General features: G+C 48.3%; 1 protein-coding gene and 1 long non-coding RNA gene across 3 annotated transcripts in view; one reads left to right on the top strand and one right to left on the bottom strand.

Moving 5' to 3' along the window:
• The window catches only part of LOC309525592, an 83402-nt gene extending 59563 nt beyond the window's left edge, over positions 1 to 23839 (bottom strand). Inside the window, exon 1 of the long non-coding RNA XR_014216446.1 lies at positions 23557 to 23839. This is a non-coding gene — a long non-coding RNA (uncharacterized lncRNA). The remainder of the gene's footprint in view (positions 1 to 23556) is intronic.
• ASB18 (ankyrin repeat and SOCS box containing 18) overlaps positions 6140 to 26944 on the top strand; it is a 44767-nt gene continuing 23962 nt past the window's right edge. Inside the window, exon 1 of one of the 2 annotated variants that reach the window (XM_082199598.1) lies at positions 6140 to 6392. In XM_082199598.1, the coding sequence (XP_082055724.1) occupies positions 6161 to 6392 (232 nt within the window). In that variant the 5' untranslated portion in view covers positions 6140 to 6160. Of the gene's footprint in view, positions 6393 to 22596; positions 22919 to 26944 lie in introns of those variants that run through there. The other variant, XM_082199597.1, reaches the window with a different exon arrangement.

The raw sequence follows: 26944 nt of genomic DNA, 5'->3' as shown, positions 1-26944 counted from the left end.
ATTATTGTTCTTTCAAAAATAAAAAGGGATCGTTCCTTGCTGTGATTAAAAATTACTTGAGGTAACGGGCTGTATTAAAACCCCAAATCATTTAGAGCTCTCCTCTCTGGAATTTGCTTTGCAAGTTTCTGGCACTGTGGCATCGACTGGATTGACCTCCCCTCCTAGTGAGCAGGTGACATTACACAAACCTCCCAGGATCGGGAAATGGGAGCTTCAACAAGACTCTGATCACTGCCCAGAGGGAGGAAGGAAGAAGGCTCTCTAAAGATGGCATCACATACCAGCCACATGCTGTCCAATAGAACTATTTTAGCACGTCAATCAAAGCGGGAAATGCAGCTCCAGCTAATTCCCAGCGACACTTTCCCTACAAACATAAGATGTTGCCAGAGTTCATAAGGGAAGTGCCATTTCCTGCAAAGGTATTTTCTTCTGACGCATTGCAAACAGGGGGCTCTTTCTCCTACAGAACAAACAAGCACTGGTGATTCTTTTTATGCATTTCTCAGATGAAAGAAAGCAGCATGCTCTCTCCCTGGCCCTTCTGAGTCAGAATGACCCTCTTTCTGGATTCCATTTTCTGTAGCCAATTGCTTGATTTTTAAAGGAAGGAAGGTGACTTCCTGGCCCACAAGCACAGCAGAGGGTGCCTTCCATCCATGGGCAGCATGCTATACTGTTTGTACTGCTGTCCTCCTGAGGTCAGTGCCTGAGTATCAAAAACTTCATAGGGATATCTGGGCAGAAGGGGAAATCTGACAGACGAGTTGAAATGTTTGCAAGAGGACTTCAGAAAAGGCAGCGCTAGTAATTTCTTTTTTGAACCCATTAGGGCATAATCTAAGCCCCTGCAACCTCATTTCATTGCCAAGGAAAAAGCTTCAGGATCTCTGGTGAGGAAGGGCCAGGCGCGTGCCAAGGGATATCACTTGTTAAAGAAGAGACATGCTTTCTGACCTGATAACAACACTGTTTCCAGGTAGTGCGCTCGCTCTCTCTCTCTCTCTCTCTCCCCCCCCCCCCCCGCAGGCATATAGAAGAAGAAGAGTTTGGATTTGATATCCCACCTTTCACTCCCCTTCAGGAGTCTCAAAGCGGCTAACATTCTCCTTTCCCTTCCTCCCCCACAACAAACACTCTGTGAGGTGAGTGGGGCTGAGAGACTTCAGAGAAGTGTGACTGGCCCAAGGTCACCCAGCAGCTGCATGTGGAGGAGCGGAGACGCGAACCCGGTTCCCCAGATTACAAGACTACCGCTCTTAACCACTACACCACACACAAATATATCAAAAGGCTTGTGGGCATTCCACAATTCTGCCCAAGTATGCAAAGCAGGGAGCGTGGCATTTAGTAGTATGACAGTATGAACTTTGAGATAGCCATGTCTCTAAATGTTCTTGTCTTCTAGCTGCCAATACAGAATCTGGCTAAGCCCTGAAAGGCAGGAATCAGCGACTGAGGAGAATGAAGAGCTGCACACCATTTCAATCTGCGTTGCTTCTCCCCATGACTGGCAGAAGGAGAATACGAAGATTCATTTACATGTCTTGCAAAGCTCAGTTGTTCATGGAATTGACTTTCTGTTACTTTGGAGCAGAATTTTAATCTATTTTCCATGTACAGTGGTACCTCCGGTTATGAACTTAATTCATTCCGAAGGTCTGTTTTTTAACCCGAAACCATTCTTAACACGAGGCGTGCTTTTGCTAATGGGGCCTCCCGCTGCCACCGCGCCACCGGCACGCGATTTCTGCTCGCATCCCGGGGCAAAGTTCACAACAAGGAGCATCTACATTCGGGTTAGCGGAGCTCGTTACCTGAAGCGTTCATAAGGAGGACAGTAAGTAACCCGAGGTTCCACTGTACAAACTCCCTTGCTATACTTGAGGCATTCTTATTATTCTTAGGTGGTATTAAGTGTCGCACTGGGTTGAATATTTGCAGCTTGCAAGATGGGATGACCTTCTTCCACAGCACACTCTTCTGGGGTTTCTCCCAACCTCTCCAGCCCCTGGGGGATAGAGGGAGGAGAGGGGGAAAGCCTCATTGTACAGGCCATAGTCCTTGTGCATGGCTTCTGCCAACAGACTCATTAGGTAAATCCTACCTGTTAGTAGTAAAGAAAGAAAGAAAAGTGTGTAAAACCTATGCAACATGAGGTGTACAGGTGTTCTGTTGCATAGATGTTGCAACCAGGAGGATGGGAAACTATAAAAAAAGATCTTTCAGGAACCAATGTTCTACTGAGGTGTGAAAATCCTTCTAGAATTTCATGCATATATCATAGAATAACCTGGCTGAATAAAAGTGTGTCTTTAAGAGGTACTGACAAGCTGATTTTAAACAGCTTTCAAGCAGCTAATAATACTGCAAATGCAAACCCAGTGGTGTGCAGTCAATGGACTAGGAGGACTAGGCTAGTCCCCTAAATGTTCTGATTAAATTAGAGTATTAAAGCATTAAAGCCTGGTGCCTCCTCCCCAAAGTCCAGGAAGATTCTGCCTGGCTTAGGGAAGGAGGCTGGGTGCTCCTGTGTACAATGTCACTTTCCCATAGCCCTTGCAAGCTGGCGCCTCTGGCCCTAACTGTTCCCCTATGAAAAATGTCGCCACACACCACTGTCAGCAAACCCCTCTCACAGCTCAGCTATAATGCAGAGATCCAGCTTAAAGCAGTGGATTTGTGTTCTTCGCGCCAGAGAAGCCTATAAATAGGAGGGAACACTTAGCAGAGCAGAATATTAATGGCCTATGGCAGAGTTTTCATAGCATTATATTGTTTCAGGTCAAGGTGCAGAGAAACTCCGGGCTCTGCAAACATCTCTTACTGTTAGAAAGCTATTCCTGCTGTTTAGTCAGAATCTCCTTTCTTGTAACTTGAAGCCATTGGCTCAGGTCCTGCCCTCCAGAGTAGGAGAAAACAAGCTTGCTCTGTCTTACATATTGAAAGATGGCTATTATATTTCCTCTCAGTCCCCTCTTTTCCAGGCTAAACATACCCAGGTCCTTCAACTGTTCCTCATAAGGCTTGTTTTCGAAACCCTTGATCGTCTTGATCACCCTCTTCTGCACATGTTCCAGCTTGTCAATATCCTTCCTAAATTGTAGCACCCAGAACTGGTCTGACCAAGACAAAATAGAGTGGTCATTACTTCCCTTGACCTGGACACTTGATGCAGTTTAGAAGAGAATTAGCTGGTTTTGCTGCTTGTGGTCCACCAAGACCCCTAGATCATTTTCACATGTGCTACTGGCAATCCAGATGTCCCCCATCTTATATTTGTGCATCTGGTTCATCCTGCCTAAGTGCAGAACTTGACATTTGTCCCTCTTGAAATTCATTTTGTTAGCTTGGGCCCAGTTCTCTAATCTGTTAAGGTAATCTTGAATCCCGATTCTGTCTAGCTACCCCTCTCAGTTTTGTCTCGTCTGCATTTGGTGTCATCTGCAGTTCCTTCATCCCCGTCGTTTATAAAGGTGTTGAACACAGAGGCATACCTAGGCTCCCTTGCACCCTTGGCAAGGAGCTGTATCTGTCCATCCCCCTGTCCCTTGCCCACCCTTTGTGCCCTTGGATCCCTGCTGGGGAGGTGCCCAGAGGAGCCTGTTGCTCCTGACAGTCCTGCTTCTGTGTGTCACGTTCCTCCAGGGGGTTGTCTTCTGCTACAGGTGATCTTCCTCCTCCCTAGGGGCACCCCACCTGCATCGCTGTCCATTCTGCTCTTTTGAGAAATTCCTCACCTTGCCCAGTAGCTCACGTTGCTGTACCTTCTCTTCTTGCACATGCTGCAGGTGTAGTTTTGCACAGGCTCAGGCTGGAAGGCAAACGTGGCACAGCTGTTGCTGGTCACTGCAGCAGCTTCCTTGTGTCCATGTCTCTTGGTCCTGCGTACATCAGGCCTCCCCCTCAAAGCGCCCTCACAGACACCCTTGCCTACACATCCTGGTCACGAGCTTCCAGAGGCTGCAATCCGCTAAATAGAACTGCTGCTGGCTGCTAACACCTCCTGAGGAACAAAAGCTGGTGGTAAAAGGCATTGTGTTTCATCTGCTGTTTGTAAAACTACTGGTTTCAACATGTGAGAAAGGTTAGCTATCTAAGCAAGCCTAAATAAATTTGTTTAATTTTGTTCATTTTCAGCCATTTATCAAAAGGAATCAAATTAAATTAATAAAACCAGCCAGACTTGATTACTCAAAATCAATTCAACTGAAAGAAACAGTAGTGGAACATGTCCGATTTTGATCCAGGACTAGTATAAGCCGTGCAATGTGCTATCAAAACCATGCAGAAATGTGAAGTCAAATGAAAAACAACCATTAAGCTCACACACGGTTTGGCATTAGTGGACTCTTAGTTGTTCGACAACTAAGCCGTTTGAGAAGCAAGGTACCACTGTATAACAAAGCTAAACACACTGATTTCTAAGCATCTTCCTCCTGTTACAACATGGCTCTTGGAAGGCCTGTCAAGAGCTCTGGCGCCAGAGCAGCCCAAGCTGCAAGCCATTTAGGCAGCTTAGATTTATGTTGGCGGGACTAAAATTAGTTTGCATCCAAGCAAGTGTCCTTAATAACCGTGTTGTTAAAATGGGCTTTAAACCTTTTGACAAAAACTGTGGTTTCCTGTTGTGTGGATGAGCCTTACCAGAAGCCCGTCAAAATTATTCATTTGTCACAGCTCTTCCTTGACTGAGGGTGGATGAAGGTTACTTTGCACTTAGACATCACACAGGATGTTCGTAGCTGTGAAGTCTCCCATCTGAAGGGGGAGGGTCCTGTATCAAGGACCTTCTTCCCATTCCTCTAAATGACTCCTCTAATCTCCTCCATTAAGGCAAGCAGACGCCTCTGCTCTCCCCTCTTCCCATCACCGCATAGCCAGGCTGCTTGTACAGGGGGACTTTCAAGTGAAACTTACTCAGTGCCACGTCCTACTTGGAGACACAGCACAAGGCAGGGGGAACAGGAGCAGGTTTCTTCCTCTGTGCTGTGGGCCAGGAGGAAGAAGGGAATCTTCCACATACATCCAAATAATCATCCTAGGGAATCCACAATGACTGCTCTATATCAACGCCTTTCTTCTTCAGCAACCAAGCTGATAAATGAATGTGGTAAATACCAGAGTGCTCTCCACAGTTCCCAAGCAAAAATTAACCCTAAGGGATTAACAACCTTTCCCCAACACAGCTTCACCAATCAAATCAGCGGGTCCCTCGAGGCCACTTTGAAGTAAAATGAAAGGTGTTCACAGATCCCGTCCTCCTGGGTCTCCTGTCCTTTGGCCCTGAGAAACACATGCTTGCTTAACAAAAGCACGTGCAGTCTCTCTTTCTTCAGGTTGTGTGTTCTACAGATCAGTTCCATTTGTTGTGAGATGTTGATGTTGGAGTATATAGGGTTAGGAAGAAAAGGGGGGGACAGGAGAGAGGGGGTGGAGTGGGAAAGCTTATGTTCTTTTACTTAGTGCATGGGGGGGGAATTGTGTCAGCATGACTTGGGTAGGCTCTCTATTCACTTTAATAAAAAGTATTAAAAAGTAAAAAAGAAAGAAACACACGCTTGCAAAAACGAGCCCTACCTGTGTGTGAGACAACGTTAGGGCCAAACTTTCTGGGTAGTTTTAGGAATTGTGTTAGACATATTTGCAGTGTCAAGGCTGCAGAGAGAGAAGGCAACAAGTTTGAAGAGCAAAGCTGTGGCTTTTAGGAAAGGCCTGAAGGGAAAGTCCAGGTCAAGAGCTTTTGAAGCTAATCTCAAACTTGCCGTGAAAGAAAACTCATATAACATCTTGAACAAAACTTGCCAGTTCTTTCATCAGGAGAATTGGGTCCCAAAAATGCTCCCTCCCAAGTTTGCTAATGATCTGTTCTCTCAGTTTTGGTTCAGTGATAGGAAGCGGTTTAGGAAAAGAGCACCTGTCCACTGCTATCAGCATTTCTCTGTGTTTCCATTTGGAGAAAATATTCCACAGTATTTCTCAGTTACTGAGTTCTGGCTCTTTTCAATTAGTACCCCCTTTTCAATGACTTCAGTTACACCTCCCCCTCCCCCCACTAATCCCACTGGCGAAAGAGGAGCTAGGCTCTTTCTATTTTTAGCCGACCAAGGAACACTTTTCATTTACAGCAGGCTGACTTCGTGCGCTGCCCGAAAAAATGGTTCCCGTCCACAAAGTGCTTAGACAGTCCTCCTTTGACTGTATCCCTGATCATCCACTCAACTCAGATTTGGTTACAAGATTAAAGAATGCGCTAGAAGCCGGGGACGAAAAGGTCGTAATGGATTTACTCTGCAGTGAAGTTAAGCATGCAGATGCCACCATAGAGCTGTCTAACGATGACTGGATGAAGACCCCAACCGCTCAATTGCACACTCTGGTTTTAGTAGGTAACTGGATCATTTGTGCATTTAAAAACTGACTCATTTTAATTAAGGAAGCAACAGTAAAGCGTGCGCTAGGTTAAATGGTTCCCTTTATAGGATTGTCACTATACCAAGAACACTTGAATTCTGACCTAAAAAATAGTTATGTATATAATTATTGCCATTTTTCTTTCTGAACATAATCTTGCTCGATTTGAGAAGGCAGTTTTAGGTTCTGCAGAAATTTTGGCAAGTAGCATATTAGGATGAGGGGGAATGTAGTCTATTCTTACAGGCAGGCAGACAAGTGCTAGTAGCTGCATTAAAGGGCAATGTCTGCTTCATTCCCAGTTTCTGGAAACCTTGCAAGGTTCTCTGGACATAAAATGCACCTCCTCACATCATGAATGCAACTTCCATTGGGTAAAAAACAAACCCTCTGCACAGCTGAAATAATGCATAATAAAGCCACCACTAAAAGATTGTTTCACAACCTTTATCATATTAAGCCCTGGATGTTTCTTGCTTCCAGGAGCAACAGTAGTACCAAACAATAGCGAGAGAGAAAAATACTTTCCTGAAGGAAGCATTGACTAGCATGAGAGTTTGGAGATCCTATAACCATTGAAACTTAACAGCCTCACAGATCCTGTGATTTGACAGCAAAAAGCAGCACAGAGATTGGGACAGATCCCATTTGATTTGTGGGAGTCAGCGCTGCTGGAACTTAAAACTTGTATCTATTGGAACGTTCCATGTCTCAAACCCTTCACTCTGAATATGCCTTGACAGCCATACTTTGGTTTTAACCTGAAATGCAATCTTTCATGCTTGAGGACTAAGCACAATCATATCTGTCAGGGGTTCAGGAGCAGAGGCGAGGGCAAGGGAGGAAACAGAGAGCGAGGGGGAGGAGGCAGAAGAAAAGATGAGTGATGACGACGACCCGAGATCTCCGAGTCTTTCCAGTGAATCAGAAGATTCACAGGAAGGAGCGCCAGTGGCCAGGGCAAGGGGGGAGCTTAGGGGGGCACCCCAGGAAGAAGGGTCCAGAGGGGGCTCAGAGAGCAGCAGTTGGAAATCGGGGCCAGCATCACCAGCAGAACGCAGTGGAGAGGAAAGGCGCCAGGTACCGAGTTCTGGCAGCTCGCAGCAGGAGGGAGGACATGAGTCAGGAGTGGCCACACCTCCATCGGGGAGCGAGGAAACGGTCAGGCGGAAAGTGGAAGGTTGGGCGCGCGCCCCAAGTTCAAATACACAGGAAGGTGGCGCAGTAAGCAGCCCGGAAAGGGAGCCAGGTCCTAAAGCCCGATGCAAGGAGACAGAAGGGTCCGGGGGGGTCAGCATCAGAAGCGTCCCGAAAGGAAGAGACCACGGGGGGCAGAGGGACCCAGAGAAGAACGGTCAGGTGGAAAAGGTGGAGTAAGGCTAGGGTACTTAGCTGGTGTACAGGGGGCAGAGACTCAGACGGAGCTTCGCCGGTCTAACCCTTAAGACGTAGAGCTGCACGCAGCAGCTTGAGAATGGAAACTGTAACTCAATAAAGACTTTTACAAAGTGACCGCTGGCTAGCGTGATCCTCTGTGAGCTAGGATCTTGAAGCAGCTCTGACAGTAAGCTCCGTCCCCAATTGTGGGCATCTACGGCCTCGCGGAGAGGAGAGAAAGCGGGTGCCTACTTGCGAGCTCACGAACGGCAGACAATATGACGGCCGAACAGCAGATAGCGGAACTCAGAGAAGCAGTGACACGACTGAATGCTGAGGCACTTGCATCCAGGAAGAGAGAGGAGGACACAGCTGCCGCCTACAGGGATCTCCAGGTCAGGTTGGAAATGCTTAGGAAGCAAGGGCAACTGACACCCAAACTGAAGGGGATTGGGTTGGGGAGACGAACAGGTGGTCTGGTCTCTCACTTCGATGGGAATTTGCAACAGTACCCCAACTTTAGAGCAGATGTAAAGTGTGCACTGCAACTGCTGGACAAAGACTTTAGAGATGAGCAAGAGAAGGTGGGATTCATCATGTCCCATTTGCATGGAGATGCTAAAGCGTGGCTGCGCAATTTGTGGAGGGATAAGGATCCGGCGCTCCGAAATGCGGATGCCTTTATTAAAGCGATGGATGGGTGCTTTTTATCAAGCATAGACGTGGATCTTGCCCGGAAGGAGGTACATGGGCTGAAGCAAGGGAGGGCCAGTGTAAGACAGTACCACGCCCGCTTTTTTGCATTGGTCAGTGCCCTGGAATGGGACAGAGATTCGGCTCCAGTCAGAGACCTGTTTTGGGAAGGATTGAACAGCGCGGTTAAGGACGAAATTGCAAGGGGGGAGAGACCCCGGACCACGCAGGAAGTCGTTCAGAGGGCGCTGGCTGTTGGGGTGCGGCTGGAGGAACGTCCATGGAGCAGGGACGAAGGGCGTGGAGGGCACGAACCAGCGAGAGGGTTCTCCTTCGTTCCCAGGGAAGCTGCGCGTGCGCAATCCACACCTCCGCCAGGAGGGGGAGCGGAACCTATGGAGGTTGGCGGTGCAAGGGCTCAGTCAGCAACCAGAGCCCTAGCACCGGGAGCAGTCAAAGCGAAGCCTCCTAGAGGGAACCGGAAGTGTTACATCTGCGAAAGTCCGCAGCATATGGCGAAAGAGTGTCCCCAGAGGATCCACAAGCTCAATGCAGCCTCTGCAACAGTGACTGCAGCTCCTCAGCATGGAGAATCACAGCAGGGAAACGACGGAGTCTGGCTGGAGACAGAGGCACTGGGGCCCAGCCAGACGAGTCAGTGAAGCAGTCCCCAGAGATTTTGCAGCCCATGGATCCCCTCCCACCCAAACCGGTAGTGCAGCTCACTGCATCGCTCCAGCTACCCAATGGCCTCATTCTAGACGTGCCAATCACCGTTGACTCAGGAAGCAATGCTGACTTTATAGGGCAGGACTTTGTTGATAAGCACGCTATACAGCTGCTGCCTGCCACGCTGCCCCTACAGGTCGTCACAGTGGATGGCAGGGAGCTGCTGGGGGGCAGGTGGTGAAGCAAACGCCGCCTATGGTGATGCGACTGGGAAATCACAAGGAAGTCATCAGCTTTAATGTCACCAGGCTGTCGGACACGCCTATTGTCTTGGGCATGAGTTGGTTGGACAGACACAGTCCGACGTTGGCGTGGTACCAGCGGCAGCTGGTCTTCGGCTCATCATATTGCGCTGAACACTGCATTCTGCCCCGGCAAGAGGGAGAGGGGGAGGAGGCACAGCTGCAGCTGGGGACGCTGCAAGCGATCCCCCACAAATACGCGGGATTTTTGGAGGTCTTCTGCGAGAAGGAGGCAGACAGGCTACCCCCCCCCACAGACCATATGACTGCAAAATTGACCTGCTGCCAGGGGCAGCGCTGCCCAAAGGGAAGCTGTATTCCATGTCTGAGGAAGAATTACAGGAACTCAAAGAGTTCATAGATCATAATTTGGAGCGCGGTTTCATCCGAGAGTCCGAGGCAGTGGGGGGCAGTCCTGTATTCTTTGTTAAGAAGAAGGACACACCCCAAAAAAGGCTTGTGGTGGACTATCGCACCTTAAACAGTGTGACCAAGCCATCGGACTTCCCCATGCCCAGAATCGACGACCTCCTCGCAACGGTACGCAAGGGTCGCGTGTTCACCAAGTTGGACCTGCGAGGGGCGTACAACCTCATTCGCATGCGGGAAGGAGATGAGTGGAAGACGGCCATGTTCACACCCCTAGGCACCTACGAATATAGAGTTATGCCTTTTGGACTACAAAATGGCTCCCACTGTTTTCAAGCTTTCATGCACCACGTGTTAGCGGGGCTCCTCTACAAGACGTGCGTCTGCTTCTTGGATGACATCCTGATCTTTTCGGAATCGCAGCAGGATCACGACAGGCACGTCAAGGAAGTGCTGAGCAGGCTACAGCAGCATAGGCTGTACGCCAAGCTAGAGAAGTGCCAGTTCGACGTGACGGAGGTGGATTTCCTGGGCTACAAGTTGTCAGACAAGGGGCTCGCCATGGACAGCGCCAAGGTTCGCGCGGTGTTGGATTGGAAAAGCCCGCGCAACCGGAAGGAGGTCCAGCGGTTTGTTGGCTTTGCGAACTTCTATCGCAAGTTTATCAAGGGCTTTGTGATGCAAACAGCGGCCATCACGGACACGCTCAGCTCCAAGAAAAAGAAGTTCACCTGGACGGAGCAGGCGGAGCAGTCCTTTCAGGCCCTCAAGCGTCTCTTCGCGTCGGAAGAGCAGCTACTGCATGTCGACCCCAGCAGGCCGATGAGGGTGGAGACAGACGCTTCTGACAGAGCCGTGGGAGCAGTCCTGCTGCAGAAAGACCCGCAGGGGGCTTGGAGGCCGGCAGCGTTCTACTCCAGGAAGCTCAGCAAGTCTGAACAGAACTACACCATCTGGGACAGGGAGTTGCTGGCCATTCATGCAGCTTTCAAGGCGTGGAGGCACTTCCTGATCGGCGCCAAGCACACGGTGCAGGTCTGCACGGACCACAAGAATCTAGAGCACTGGCGCACGGCGCAGTTCCTGAACCAGAGGCAGATACGTTGGGCTGAGTTCTTTGCGAACTTCGACTTCCGAATAGAGTATGTCCCGGGAGACACCAACGTCATGGCGGATGCCCTATCCCGTAAACCACAGTATCTAGAGGAGGCGACGCCAGCGGCCGCCATGCACATCTTCGCACCGACAGTGTGGGCGTGCGCTTCGGCGACAGTTGACCTGGATGCGGTGCGACGAGCGTTGCAGGATGACTCCTTCGCGCAAGCCAAGATGGCAGAGGTGCACAGGGGCACGGCTGCAACCAACGAGTTCCAAGTGCGAGATGGCTTGCTCATCCGTAAAGGGGCCATCTACGTGCCGGGAGACGAACTTCGCGCCAAGGTACTGCAGCAGCTGCACGACGCGCCCACTGCCGGGCACTTTGGCAAGGAGAAGATGGTGGAATTAGTCGCCAGAGACTTCTGGTGGCCCGGAATGAGGGGGGAAGTCACGGACTACGTGGCGAGGTGCGACACCTGCCAGAGGGCCAAACCAGTGCACAGACCGCTGGCCGGACTGCTGGAACCGCTGCAAACTCCATTCGAACCATGGGAGAGAGTCGCCCTGGACTTCGTCACGGATCTGCCCAGCTTGAGGGGCAAAACGGCTGTGCTAGTGGTGGTGGACTTGTTCTCCAAGATGGCACATTTCATTCCGTGTGCGAAGGTGGCCACGGCGGAACAAACAGCCAAACTGTTCATAGATCACGTGTTCAAGGTCCACGGTCTGCCGCGGTCTATTCTGTCCGACCGGGGGCGACAGTTCATCTCGAATTTCTGGCAGAAGCTGATGGGCTTCCTGAACGTCAAAATCAACCTGGCTTCGGCTAGACACCCGCAGACCAACGGACAAGCGGAGCGGGTCAATGCCATCATGCAGCAGTACCTGAGGTGTTATGCAAATCAACAGCCCGCGTCGTGGGTGGATTACCTGCCTCTCGCCGAGTTCGCCTACAACAACACGAAGCACGTGTCCACGGGGGTGACGCCGTTCTTCGCCAACAACGGAAGGCACCCCAGAACCTTCCCGGGACTGGAAAGAATGGGAGAGGGGGAGCCGCAGACAGCAGACGCGTTCGCGTCGGAGTTGCAGGAGGTCCACGATCAGCTTCGGCGGCACCTGGAGCTGGCTAAGCACGCATACAAGGTGCAAGCGGACAAACACAGGAGGGTTGGCAAAGAGATCCGTGTGGGAGACTGGGTATGGTTGGCAGCCCACGCAGTGCCGGCCAGGTCGTTAGCGAAGAAGAAACTAGGACATAAACAGCTGGGACCCTACCAAGTCGAAGAGCAGGTCAACCCGGTAGCCTTCAGGCTGATGCTTCCGGAAGGCTCCAGGATGCATCCGGTGTTCCACAGATCGGTGCTCACTCCCTACAAGACACCTCACAGGTTTCAGGAACCAGGAACGGCGCCGAGTCCGCTCAGAGAGGGAACCGAGCAAAGGGGAGTGCCACAGGAGGAGCCCATCAACGAAGTCACAGAGATTTTGGACTCGAGATGGGGGGAAGAGGGAGTAGAATACCTTCTCGCCAGAGAGGGCACCCCGGCCAGTGCCAACAGCTGGGTGCCGGGCTACGCTTTGGAGGAACCTCTGCTCAAAGACGAGTTTCATGCCCTCTTCCCACACAGGCCCATACCAGCAGACTTTTTCGACGATTGGCTTTTCACACCGACGCTTTCAGCCAGCACGTTTCGGGGGTTCGACTCGGATGAGGAACCGACAATGGACACTCGTTCCCCGGAGGGGTCGACAGCGGAATCTGCCTCAGAACCCTCGTATTGGTGGGACGATAGACCAGAGGAACAGTGGCGCAGGAAGTGGCTGGAGGTTCCAAGTCGAGCGACGGACCCGGGAACGCCTGAGGAGGAGACGGACGCGGACATGTACGGGGAGGATTTTGGGTTCGAGCACGGCGGCACAGAGATGGAGGCAGAGGTGACCGTTGTCGACGAGCGCAGGGAGGAAGAACCGGAAGTCTTCAGTTGGAGGCCCGCCACGGGAAGCGAACTGTATCCGACATTCGTCCCCGTGACACTGCAGCACCCAGCTCCCGCACCGGAAGGAGGGGAGGGGGGAAGGGGGGGCTTCGAGGGGGGATGGATGTCAGGGGTTCAGGAGCAGAGGCGAGGGCAAGGGAGGAAACAGAGAGCGAGGGGGAGGAGGCAGAAGAAAAGATGAGTGATGACGACGACCCGAGATCTCCGAGTCTTTCCAGTGAATCAGAAGATTCACAGGAAGGAGCGCCAGTGGCCAGGGCAAGGGGGGAGCTTAGGGGGGCACCCCAGGAAGAAGGGTCCAGAGGGGGCTCAGAGAGCAGCAGTTGGAAATCGGGGCCAGCATCACCAGCAGAACGCAGTGGAGAGGAAGGGCGCCAGGTACCGAGTTCTGGCAGCTCGCAGCAGGAGGGAGGACATGAGTCAGGAGTGGCCACACCTCCATCGGGGAGCGAGGAAACGGTCAGGCGGAAAGTGGAAGGTTGGGCGCGTGCCCCAAGTTCAAATACACAGGAAGGTGGCGCAGTAAGCAGCCCGGAAAGGGAGCCAGGTCCTAAAGCCCGACGCAAGGAGACAGAAGGGTCCGGGGGGTCAGCGTCAGAAGCGTCCCGAAAGGAAGAGACCACGGGGGGCAGAGGGACCCAGAGAAGAACGGTCAGGCGGAAAAGGTGGAGTAAGGCTAGGGTACTTAGCTGGTGTACAGGGGGCGGAGACTCAGACGGAGCTTCGCCGGTCTAACCCTTAAGACGTAGAGCTGCACGCAGCAGCTTGAGAATGGAAACTGTAACTCAATAAAGACTTTTACAAAGTGACCGCTGGCTAGCATGATCCTCTGTGAGCTAGGATCTTGAAGCAGCTCTGACAATATCTGACTCAGGTTGTTGTGTTTTAAGAAGTGAAACTGCCAGCAAAAAAGGAGACTAGGGCCTCCTTCAAATGCTTGGCTGTCTTTAGGTTGTTGTAGGAACAGCAATCTGAGACACCGAGTGGCTAACTAGGAATTATCGCAGGGGTCTGCAACCCGCGGCTCCGGAGCCACATGTGGCTCTTTTACATCTTTGCTGCGGCTCCGGGGCAGATACTAGCGAGGGGAGGAGGCGCATTGTGCGCCCCGACACTCCTCACTGTGGCGGGCGCTGTACTGGCTGTGACGTCACATGGGGGCGGTGCGTGTGTTAATCACACACCGTCCAGACGTCACCTTCCCGCCCACTGTCAGATCGTGGCTCCGGAGATATATTTGTTTTAAATGTCGCAATGGTTTTGCGGCTCCCAGTTGTTGTTTTTTCTTCGGAAACGGGTCCAAGTGGCTCTTTTTGTCTTAAAGGTTGCAGACCCCTGAATTATCGTGACGGTCCAAGGCAAAAATTTAGTTTAGTGGAATCAAATAACCAACACTTTGTCTTTCAGCCTAGTTTACTCAGTGGCCTGATTCACACATCACATTGAGGTTGAATCCTGACAAGACAGAAGTACTGTTTTGGGGAGACAGGGGCGGGCAGGTGTGGAGGACTCCCTGGTCCTGAATGGGGCAACTGTGCCTCTGAAGGACCATTTTGGATCATTTTGGACTCACAGATGTCCATGGAGGTGCAGGTCAATTCTGTGTCCAGGGCAGCTATCTACCAGCTCCATCTGATACGCAGGCTGAGACCCTCCCTGCCCGCAGACTGTCTCAGAGTGGTACATGCCCTGGTTAGCTCCCGCTTGGACTACTGCCATGTTTTCTACACGGGGCTACCTTTGAAGTTGACTCAGAAACTGCAGTTAATCCAGAATGTGGCAGCTAGACCGGTGACTGGGAGTGGCTGCTGAGACCATATAACACCAGTGCTGAAAGACCTACATTGGCTCCCAGTACATTTCTGGGCACAATTCAAAGTGTTGGTGTTGACCTTTAAGGCCCTAAACGGCCTCAGCCCAGTATACCTGAAGGAGCGTCTCTACCCCAGTTGTTCAGTGCCAAGGGCCTTCTGGTGGTTCCCTCCCTCCGGGAAGCAAAGTTACACCGAACCAGGCAGAGGGCCTTCTCGGTGGAATGCCCTCCCATCAGATGTCAAGAGAATAAACAACTATCTGACTTTTAGAAGACATCTGAAGGCAGCCCTGTTTAGGAAAGTTTTTAATGACTGATGTTTTAATGTATTTTTAATATTTTGTTGGAAGCCACCCAGAGTGGCTGGGGAGACATGGCCAGATGGGTGGGGTATAAATAATATATTATTAGTATTAGTATTAGTATTAGTATTAGTATTAGTATTGACCATCTTTATCATAAACTATGATTTCATGTGAACACAGCATAAAGTGCTTTTGAATGCTGCTGAGATAGTGGGTGCTTTGCCCCTCCCCAGCGCTGTTGGGAAATGGCATGGTCTCACTTACTGCTACATTTTGACCTAGACTCATGGTCTGTGTTTCTCCAAAAATGCCATGTGTTGTAACAAAGTTTTGCTCTTGGCTTACCACTTATGTTTTGTTCTGGAAAATACACCATGAGCCTGGATTAAAACATAATGCTAAGCCAGATCACAGTTTGTTTTTATTTCAGCTATAATTTAATGTCCTTCACTTGATGATGGCAGAACTAACAACTACCTGTTAGCACTCCGTATGTTAACCCAAGGCTTACCAGCCATGGGCCGGTTCACTCCTACGGAGATCATCCGTGGGCCGGGCCAGCGCAGCGTGATGCCGGAAATCGCATCTGCGCATGTCCACAGCGTCGGAAATCACACCTGTGCAGAAGCGGTTTTCGGCAACTGGGCATGCGCAGAAGTGATTTCCATTATCTGCGCATGTGCAGACGCAGTTTCCGGCACTGCTCGGCGAGTCCCCACACCACGCTGCACCAGTTTAGCACACAGGGGACTTGCCGACTCGGTTCAGGAGTGGCTCATGGACCGGTGAAACGGTTTTCATGCGCCAGATCCAGCCCATGGGCCGCACATTGCCAACCCCTGCCCTAGACTGATAAAACTCTAGACTGACAAATGCTGGCCAACTTCTGTGTAAATGTGAGATTTTCATTCATTGCTCTCCTTGTGTGTGTCTGCAGGCATCTCAACCAAGCCCAAGGCCTCTGCATGCAACTGAGCTGGGCTAGGAAGTGGTTTAAATCAACTGGCATTTGCTACTACCTGAGGTATTTGGATAATTTGTTCAGTTGTTGTATTCTTTTGTTTGATACAAATACAAACCAGTTCTGACTGAGAAAGGTCAAATACTGTGCTTAATTTATTTGTGTGTGGTGGAGACACACACACAACCCAGTGTTAAATGGGCACCTTTCACGGGGCAGCCATTTTGTGCGCAGCTGCTGCCACTTTCTGAGTTTCAGTTCTTTATTAAATATGCTATAAATTTACTGGAATGTGAGATCTTGTTCATCCTCCTTTACTTTTTTCATGTGGAATGGACAATTCTTCCCTGTTCTCATGCATTTCTTTTGCAACCCATTCTTTGGATGTCCTAAATAAAATTAATTCCTGGTGGAGGGGAGTTTGGAAGTAATAAGGTACAAATTTCGATGGAGGAGAAAAGTGAATCACCCTAAGGCAAATTGTTTGAAATAGTTCTGCTATCAGTTCAATAAGCAAACAAGGAACACAAAGGATAATTTTACCTTGAAGAGAGGATATCCTCAAGCAATGTATGTGTTTATAATGAATCTTGCATTATTTGCACTTCTACTCCAGTTGACTTCCAAAGATATAGAAAATTGAGTCATTAGGCTGAGCTACAGCATGATATTATCTGCTTCTACTTACCAGCTAGGGCATGGGATTGAGGAAAGTAACTCACTCGCCAGATCTTTATCTCCCCTACCACTCCCCCGCAATTGGTCAAATTGGACAGGAAGGCAGGGTTGCCCATCTGTCAATCAGTTGACATCCCAATGGCATCAGATGAAACGGTGCTTTGAAGGTCCAACAATCAGCTGGTTGTCAGGAGCTCAAAGCTCTTTGCAAGCCCCTGCTAAAGGTTATTTTGGCTGCAAGCTATCAGATGGTACTTTATGACCTGAAAACAGAATGTCAAGTGTCTGACTCCTGCTTTTTCAATAACTGCTAAAGAAATGAAGGTGGCATGCTTGATTCTATTTTTCCTCCTAGAAAGCGCTTGGCTGTTATGAAGGAGTGCTCCCAACTGAATTATGTGCGTACACAACTGGTAGTGCTGAAAAATACATCATATTTTAAGTATGGCATAAGTGGTTGGTTTGAAAAAAAATCTACTGCATTGAAAAAAATAAGTGGAAAATAAGTGTTCCAACCATTTCCACCACAGTTAGGATGAAGAGAGAGACAGTTTGTGTTTCCAGTTTCTGGAATATGCTTTAAGGGCAATGAATATGTGGTTTGCGACTTCCACCATATTAGGATTGTTACATCTGCCATCACCCTTGAAGTGTTAATACGTCACCCTCGGCAGACACAACAGCAGCCTGCTCTCGTGCCACGTGTTAAGTTCTTCATATGTTACAAAAAGTGTCACCAGCCAAATGGGTGTCTAGCTGTACAGACAGGATGGTGATGTCCAGGGCAGCAAAGTTACAATTTGTGTGTGTAGACACACACACACATATTAATGCTGACATTTCAAGAGTATTCTGTAGAATATTCGCAGCAAGCTTCTCCCACGCCCTGATGGTCCTACTAATTGGGTGCTAGAAAGGGGAATGTTTGGGTTAGAGGAATAGCAGGTGTTCTGAATGATGGGGAAAGAGGCAGCCTCGCCCTTGAAGCCTCTAGCAGCACAAAATCTCTGGAGTGAAAACAGTCCGTCTCTTTGCAGGCCAAGCAGTCAAGAAAGGTGACCTTCCATTGCCCACTCCCTCCCTGCATGCCTCTGTGCTTGAATGAGAAATTATGCAGACTGGGCATGCTAATTTAGTCTAGCTCATTTGCATAATTAGTACACATAATTTTATCAGGCAAATTACATCATCCAGATTGATTGGGGGCAGCCAAGGGTGTGTGTGGAATATAGCAGAAATAAGGTGAAGTTCTTTGCTTTATTCCATCAGAGGCTTACTCAGACAATTTTTTAAAATAAGAGGCCTACGCTTAGACGCACCACCCCAGTCCAGCTGCAGGCGCTCAATATTCTGTCCACAAGGGAGGTTTGCTAGCCCATTTCCCTTTTTCCTTCTACAAAAACTAACCAATAGAAATGTAATCCTCCAGTGATAGGGAGGAAGAGGGCACTTCCTGCAAAGAAAAGAACATTTAAAATAAGTTTTCAATGGTTTGTGAAATGGTAGGTAATGGTATCCCTGTTGCAGGAGGAAGGGGAAATGTTGCTGCATCTTCCTTCTTCTTATGCAAAGCAAGAAGCAGCACCATAAGCCCTTGAGTTGTACAAGAGTAAGTAATCTGCCAATATGGAAACTTTAAAAAAACAACAACCATAAAGGTGATAAAAAAAATCAGGCAAGTGAGCTGTGTGTGTTTGCAGGAGTTGTTTCACTCATCACGGAGGATGTCCAGAAGAAGCTATCCAAAATTCTACATGGCAAGGAGAACAATGTATGCCCAAAGATGAAGGAAGACTCGCTGGTGTCTTTGGTGTCTTTGAAATACGATTCCACTACAATAGAAGTGCTAATTGGAGGAAAACTATCTATATCCCCACATAAAACATGTTAACTTTGCTTTAAAAGAAAGATAATCTGTAGTGGCCTGAAGTTCACAGCAGAGATTCAGATGTGCTAGCTTACACATACAGAATATCTATTCATTCAAAAGAGTTCTAGATCACTTTTCAAACAAAAGCCTTCCCAAAGCAGTGCATAAAAATGTACACAAGCAAAATATACCATAATACAATTCTCAAACCAAATTTTACCAAAAAAACAAAAAACACCCCAAGCCTTTCATTACATTGTATGCACTAAAATGACCACACTATAAACCCAGATACAGCCGTAGACAATCCATTAAAAACTGCTATAATCATATGTGGATGCATGGAGGCTGCCTCACTTCACATGGAGTCAAGTTCCACAGCCACCACTCAGGACAATTGCCGGTTCCTCCTCCCCCTCCCCGAGCTTGGTGGCTGTAGCACTGGTGGGAAACAGAGGGACTGTCCCTGGAAAATGGGGGCCTTTGGAGGGGATGCAGTAGGTATCTTCTCATGAGGTGGCCAAAGTACTGGAGCCTCAGCTTCAGGATCTGTCCTTCCAGTGAGCACTCAGGGCTGATTTCCTTAAGAATGGAGAGGTTTGATCTTCTTGCAGTCCATGGGACTCTCAAGAGTCTCCTCCAGCACCATAATTCAAAAGCATCCATTCTTCGGCGATCAGCCTTCTTTATGGTCCAGCTCTCACTTCCATACATCACTACTGGGAAAACCATAGCTTGAACTATACGGACCTTTGTTGGCAAGGTGATGTCTCTGCTTTTTAAGATGCTGTCTACGTTTGTCATTGCACACCTTTAAATCAGCTCTGAGATTGTCCCCAAGGAAAGAATGTGCATTAAATGTGCATGAATCACTCTCAGATGCCAAATCCACAGCAACTCATTAATTTCTCCAACAAGATGTAGGTTTGTGATAGCTTAGTCAGTAGCGCACGAGACTCTGAGGGCCACGAGTTCGAGCATCACATTGGGCAAAAGATTCAGCCTGTATTGCAGGGGGTTGGGATAGATGACCCTCATGGTCTCTTCCAACTCTACAGTTCTATGATTCAAAGATTAATGTGATGGCCTGGGAATCTGATTCAGAAGCTGAACCTGAGGAGTCCCAGCCTGCACAGGAGTCCCCGCCTCCAGGGCTGGCTGAGCCGGGGCAGGGGCTTGAATCTGAAGGAGCAAACACCAGATGTATCCACTCTGGCTCCGGAGGTGGTTGAGGACCCATTGCCTACAGGTGCGCCTCTCCCAGCCCTGTCGGGGGAAGGTGAGCCTCCCCCTGGGTCCAGTAACCCTCCAGCCTCTCCTGAGCTGCAGAGGCTCAGGGCAGAGAGGTGGAAGGAACTAAGTTCTCTCAGAAGGAGTGCTTGCCTTAAGGCCAGGAGAGGCGGGTCACCTGTGGGCCGGGACTGCCCCTGGCCTCAGAGGAGATAAAGGCCAGTCAGCCCCAGTCCCAGGTTGCGGGAGCAACGTCGTTGGAAACCTGTTTCTGCCAGCACCCAGACCTGTTCTTTCGGAGTTCCCGACCAGACCCGGCTTCTTGCTTTGGACCCCGCTTCGCCCTTGGTGGACAGTCTCCAGACCCTCGACCCAGGACCGGACTCTGACCACGCCTCTCGGTAACCCCCCCCCCCGCCCCCGGGTCCAGCACAATAATTTTTTCAAGTAAATTAAATAAGTGTCTTATTGCACTCATGAAACAGAGGAGGGATAATCTAGTCTAAGTGCTTTTCATCTAAACTGGCTCGTCTGTATGAGTCCAGCAGACAGCGAAGAAGGCCACAAAGGTTGCCAACTTCCAGGCCAGCTTGCCACCATTTTCCCCACTTCTCAGTTATTTAACCATCATTTCCACACATTTCAGCCCAGACACTTCAGTCCCCCCCCCCTCTCTTTCTCTCTGCCTCATGCAGAGAGGTCATGAAGCACCATGGGGTGTGACTTGTGCAAAGCACCACTTGGATGAAGATGGCAAGAGATGAATTTGGGTTGTCATTTGCTTTTGCTCAAGCAGACCTTTTGGCTACAATGCAAAAGGGATTGCAGTATCAAAAAGAGGAAATAAGTATTTCAGCAATCTTAAATGTTCAGGTTTGTGTTTTGGGCAAACAGCAAATACTGTATCCCTAGGGATTGCATCCCAATAGGCACTAGAAAGCGGGTTGTGAGTTTTACAACTCTTAGCCACTAGTGGATAATCTCATTGCATGAGGAATCCTTCAACTACAGGAGAACTTGCTAGAATTCTTCTGCCAAACAACAACTGGCCACTTCTCACTGAGCTAAAGCGAAAGAGCATTTAAGAGCATCCTTGTGAAGCAACATTCTAGTCTCACTTGTGAGATGTAAAGCTTCAAGGACCCGTACTTCATAACATTTCCTCCTGTAAATAAAAGGGACCAAGGTGAAAAATGAACTCCTGGGAAAAGAAGATGACTGGAAAGTAAGGGGGAAAGAGGAGTCAGAGATTAAGGAAAAGGTAATGACCCCAAAGACTTGATAGGGAATTCAAGCTTTGAACGACAGAAAACTCTTCACCATTCAGATTGACAGAGCAGCTAATTCTTTCCTCTATAGTGAGCCCAAGGATGATGCAGACTCTTTATTATTATTATTTATTGAATTTATATACCACCCTAACAGGAGGTCTCGGTGTGGTTCACAGAACAAAATTTTATCATTTTAGGCAGATTCTGGCCTAATCAATGTTAACTGTAAGCTTTGCAAACACATGCTAAAGGACAGTCATAATTGATGGCCGACAGCAATGTATGCTGAAACTTTATAGCATGCCACAATAAACACCTGACATGTTTTGAAAAGGGTATAATGAATCAATTAATTAATATAAGGTTTTAAGTTGAAAACCTTCCTTATTGAAAAGTGTCCTATCTTTTCTAAGGATGCCCTATTCTGCTCTGCAACAAGCTAGGAATCAGCTTGCATTTGATACAAAAGACCATAGAAACAGTTGGGACCCGAATGTTTGAGATTCAATGCAGGAATCTCCTATATGGCTGATGACCATCCAATCCCTGCTTTAAAACTTTCAAGGAAGGAGAGTCCATCACCTGCTGAGGGAGACCCCTGAATTATTTCTCTTATTTATTACGATAATTTCTAGATTTGCAGATGTACTGCTGTGGGGATGTGTTGAGGCATTTCTAATTACACACCCTATTGGCAAAAGTTAGCCCCTGGTTGTGATATCAGATACTTCTTGCATGTAAACAGCTTTGTTGCCGAACCCTAGGCACAGCCCTAGGCACAGACAGGAGTTAGGCATCTCCTGTTTCTGGCTTGTCCCCTGTGTGCCCTTCAGTCAGTGAGTTTAGGGACTGATCCTACTTCTAGAGTCAAATATTAGTCTAGTCACCACCAGCACCACTATTAACCTAGCTGAAAGCAATGGAAAAATTGTCATGAACCTTAAGCGCAGATGGATTCTATTGCATTGGCTTCTAGTCCTTAGGAATTACAGTTTCTGCAGCATAAAAAAGGGCTAACAGATTCAAATTTGCTCAGTGAAAAATGCTATGACACTTTAATGCAATAAAGAAAGTCAATATTTTATGGCATTGTACATGACCGGGATACATATCCTAATCACAGGACTGTATTTCATGGTGATGGCATGGAAAGAAAACCTGGTGCTGAAAATCATGTGGATAAGCAGACGATAAAAGTTTGCAATGCAAGAGATCCCAAAGCATGCAAACCATTGCATGTCATCGGGACTAAAATAGGCTAACATCAATTATAGGGAAAAACCTCACTGTGGATGAGAACGTTTCCTTGCCAAGATCATGCTTGGAATTAAAATATCTCCATGAAGGAATTCCAGCACAAGCAGACTTGTGAATATTTGACCTTGTCAAGCTATATTTATTTCCACATGTAATCTCAGTAGTAAAGTGGCTGTTATTGTAGCCACCCACCCACGTGACTTTAATTGTATCAAGTAACAATTAGCACCAGATTTAAATACAAGCTATATCAGAGCCCTAACTAGAATTTAATTGGGCAGCACAAACAGAGTCACACAAACAATAAGACCTCCGTAATCTGCACAACAAGGTTCTGGACTAAAATTAGCTGCAGATTAGCACAATGGAAGAGGTGCCACGACCTGCTGTAGACAAGCTGCAGATCTGTGAGCCAGGAGGATCCAGATGCAAGCTGAAGACTCGCCATGCCCCTCTGGACAAATACTTTGAGGCTCTGGTCACAGGAAACCTCAAGAAGCTCAAAGCTCTGGTCGATCAGTATTACGAAGATGTCAATGTGGTCTTTGAGATCAGTAAAAATGAGCTGGAATGGCAGGTGAAAAAGAAAGCTGCTTATGGACTGTCAGGTACTCTAGATTTCAAGGACCACTTTCAAACTTAAACAGGTATTATTTACTAATCCAAATTAAGGCAAGTGGTGCTTTTAAAAAAGTGTTCTCTTATTTGTGGCTATCCAGTTGCTCCCAAAGTCTGTGTGCAGGGCTGGTTCCTTCCCTCCCTCTGTCCCTCCCAGCAGCTCTTTCACGTGGGTCAGCAAGGGTCTTTGGCTAGTATCGTAGAGCACTGTCAGCAGTGAACAGGCTTGTAGGCTTGCTATCACCATATGTTTCTAGACCTGGGTGGGCTAATGGAAACTGAGCAAGATGGCAACGGCGATGTGCTAATCTGGTCTAAGGAGCAGGACTGACCCTCTTTGAAGAGGATCCAGATGTGTCCAGTATTGTTAGCATCATAGAAAGTCTCAGCAAGGAGTTCGGGGATCTTGGGTTGGGATTCCCACAGACCAAGTGAAAGGGGTTGAGCAGCCCCTCACTTTCCTCCTCCTCAGGTTCGTGCTTACCTTCCAGTCAGCCAGCCGTGCTCTAAGGGAATCCTCCTTGGTCTGATCACCTCAGGCTCATCGGTGCTGTCTCCCAGGTGAGGCCCCCCCACCCCGCCGGCCACATTTCCTGTTTTCTCCCCAGCTCATTCATGGCTGCCATACCTTTCAAAGGTAGGGAGCACAACTCCCTCACCTGGCAATGGAGCCAGTGCTTCTCTCATATCACCTTGGGCAGTGTGTAGGACTTGCATCTCTGTAGTCATGCTGAGCAGCTCCCCTCAGTCCTCTGCTGTCCTCCCAGGCCTCGGCTCCCATCTCTCCCCACATGGTGAAAGGAGAGGTCTATGTGACACAGTCTGGTGCAAAAGCTCTGCTGTAGGGACTGTTTGGTGATGGTGGGGGCTGCCTGCAGGGGTGGTGGAAGAGGAGCAGGACTGTTTCCCAGTATAGGCAGGGCTGCCACCTTTTCTCCCCTCCTGCACATCTCCTCTTTTTACCCTTTCTGCCTGCTGTTCTGTGTGGGGTGCTCACAGGTAAAGGTGCTGCTGAATGTTCTCTGTGAACCTTGGTCATGCCGTCTCATCCAGCATCCTGACTGCTGATCTCTCCCTGGCTGCCTTGTGTATAATGCAAGGAACAGAGAAGAATGAACCTTCTTGCCTCCTGCTAAGGCCATCTCTGACTTATGTTTGTTTGCTCAGTAGGTCAGGCAGAGTCTTCTTGGAGTCCCTGTATTTGCCTGAACAGCTGCAGAAGCAGGTCTCCAGCTCTGCTATGTGATAGCAATGTAGAAAATATAAATATCCTGTTAGCCAGGCAGAATGAAATAGTGTTCCTAATTTATTTGATTGGCTGGCATGGTTTAGCAAGGAAAAACTTCTTGATAGATGGTGGGATTACCAAATATAGAAATCTCTACACAAAGCTTTTTATTTGGTCTGTTTGCGTATCATGATTCATCCTAGGGCTCAGCCAAAACAGGCAAATTCTTTCCTCCAAATTCTTGATCAGTATTGAAAGATATCCATCAGAAGTTTTCCGTTTTTTAACGCTGACCCTAATTGGCAAGGATTGCCCACATGATTTATACAGGAAGCTTTGCCCTCACTCTAAGTAGGCTTCACCTGCCCTTAGTGATATCAGAATATAGTTATATTGGTTCATTTGAGGAGGAGGAGTGGCTGTCATCCATAGTGAACAGCCATGAAAGGGGTAGAATTAAGGGGTTTAGAGGGAATAACAAAATAATTGCTTTAAAACTGAAAAGTAAACCTGTAGAACCAAAAATGAAAAGGGGGGGGACAGAAACGAGTGAGATTTGCACAAAAGATCTCTCCCTGTAATGGGAAAGGACCCCATTCTGTGCTAGCAACATTTTGACCAGGGCCCCAGGATAAACATTTTAGTGTTATCTCTTCAAAAGCAATGTAAGCCTTGTTCGCTCATTGTCTAGCGGTTGGGTGACCAGTATGTTGCACATGCTTGGACTTCAATAGGCTGCATATTTGCTTTAAGTGCAGTGGAGCAATTAGCACAAAGTCTTTTCAAAAGTTTCTCAGCAAAGTTTCTATAGCTTGTTACCGGCATAATATCGATTTGTTCCTTCATGACAAGAAGGCACCTCTGTGTGCCATGTGAAATCCAGGCCACTGATGTATATTCACTGGGGACTTCTTTTTATTGTTGCTTGCCTTTTATATCCACCCTGACTCGTATTGGCTAACCCCCAGCCCCGCATGTTGTCGGAGAGGGGAGAGTGTAATGTGTCGCTGTCATATCCAGCAAGAGCACTTGGCAGCATTTGCAGAATGAAGGAAAGTATTGAAATGGTTGACTGTGATCCTTTTCAATAGCACGACCATTTCCCTTGGCTGAAGTTTCCCCCAGTCCCTTTTCCACACGTTGTCAGGAGAACCAGGAGATATTGCTGTCTTTTTCAGTCAGGTACCTTCCAGTTGCGTAAGAGTTACATTTTCTGTGCTGCTTAAAAGGATTGCATGCTGATGTCCTGATGTCCTCTTCTCCCCACCCTCCCCCCCAATCCTCTCTCTCTCTCTATATATATATATATATATAAGCCTCTAGCGCTACTAGAAGGAAAGTTATAAAGCAAAATGTGTGGGCATCCTTCTACATTTCTGTGAGATCAGCCAAACTGACTGCTCCTGTCTTTTCTGTCAGTGTTTTTTGCCAATGAGTAATGTCAGAACTTTGATTCATGACTGCGTTATTTGGAGAATCACTGTAGTCCCAAAAAGCAGCTGTTGTCCCCTCCACTTTAGTGCATTCCCCCTTCCTGCTTCCGTTTCATTTTCTAGTCCTTGGAATTGTTATAGTTCTAATCTAAAGACCCTAAATTTCCCCTTTGTTCTTTGTTTGTTCCTAACAAACCAAGATGCATCTTTCCTTTAGTGGTTTCATCTAACATTAGGTAATCCCTACAAGGTGTTTTTTTTCTGCAAATGCTGCAACACAATAAGTAGCTGAAGTCCAGTCTTCTGCGCAGGGAGGGCGTGGGTAGCGGAGGACCCGTGCTCTCCCCGCTGGTGTCCGGTGAAGAGTCCTGGAGCCCTCTCGCCGATTCCCCCATCAGCCCCTCTATATCCCTGGTGTTGCGCTGATTTGCTTCCCCATCTGTTGAGCTGCCTCTCTCCCTGCTGGGCCCTTCTCCAGCATCATTTGAGAGCCTTCCCTCCGCCTCTAGCTCCGATGTCAGTTCCCTGACAACAACAATCTGCATGTCTACTCAGTAATAAATTTCTTTGTGTTTAATGGGGTTTATTCCTAGGTAAGTTGGGTACAGTCTTGCAGCCTTGGCTTTCTTGTGAGGAAGGGGGAAGCCTGTATCAATGCTAGACAAATAGATCTGAAATATAGGCAATTCACTGTGTTTAACATTATTTTATGAAAGTGGGATATGTTATCAACCATAATTTTAGCATTGAGCCCCCTTTTGCAGCCATTTTATGTCACCTGCTATATCTCCACAACAACCACGTGACAAAGGTTAGGCTGAGAGTTTGTGACTGATCCGAGTTAGGAAGTGAGCAAAAAGAATGAGAAGTGAGTTTAAAATATGCACATGTTTAAAATATTAAGGTTGCCAAAATGTCTTTTGTTTGTGCTTTGCTGAGAGCTGTGAAACTGCACACGCTCGGTGTATTTTTGTAGTCCATGAAAGCTTATGTAAAAATAAATTTGTTAGCCTTTAAGATACCTCGAGCTGTATTCCCTGGTACCATATTTGATGCATTCCTTTCGGGGGAAGTGGCTTCCTCTTTTGGCAAGTGTGCCAAGGCCTCCAGCCACAATTTTCTCTCTTCCCACAATCCCATCAATTTTGGCAAGAATGTCAAAAAGAAAAACAGAACCAGGGCTAAGGTGGGTGGAGAGGTTAAAGTTTCTCTCTCTCGCCTGTGGCCAGATGAGCAGCCAAACTTCCACCCAGAGCCCCATTTTCTAATGAGCAGGGAGGGGGTTAACCCCCTACCTCAGCTATTCTGCACAGATTGGGAGGGGCTGCATATGTATCTAGACCCATGGTTCCCAA

This window comes from Podarcis vaucheri (genome assembly GCF_965113315.1).
Source record: "Podarcis vaucheri genome assembly, chromosome: 1".
Classification (NCBI taxonomy): Eukaryota; Metazoa; Chordata; class Lepidosauria; order Squamata; family Lacertidae; genus Podarcis; species Podarcis vaucheri.
The sequence above is the reverse complement of the archived record's forward strand: the minus strand, read 5'-3'. Positions and strand labels throughout refer to the sequence as shown.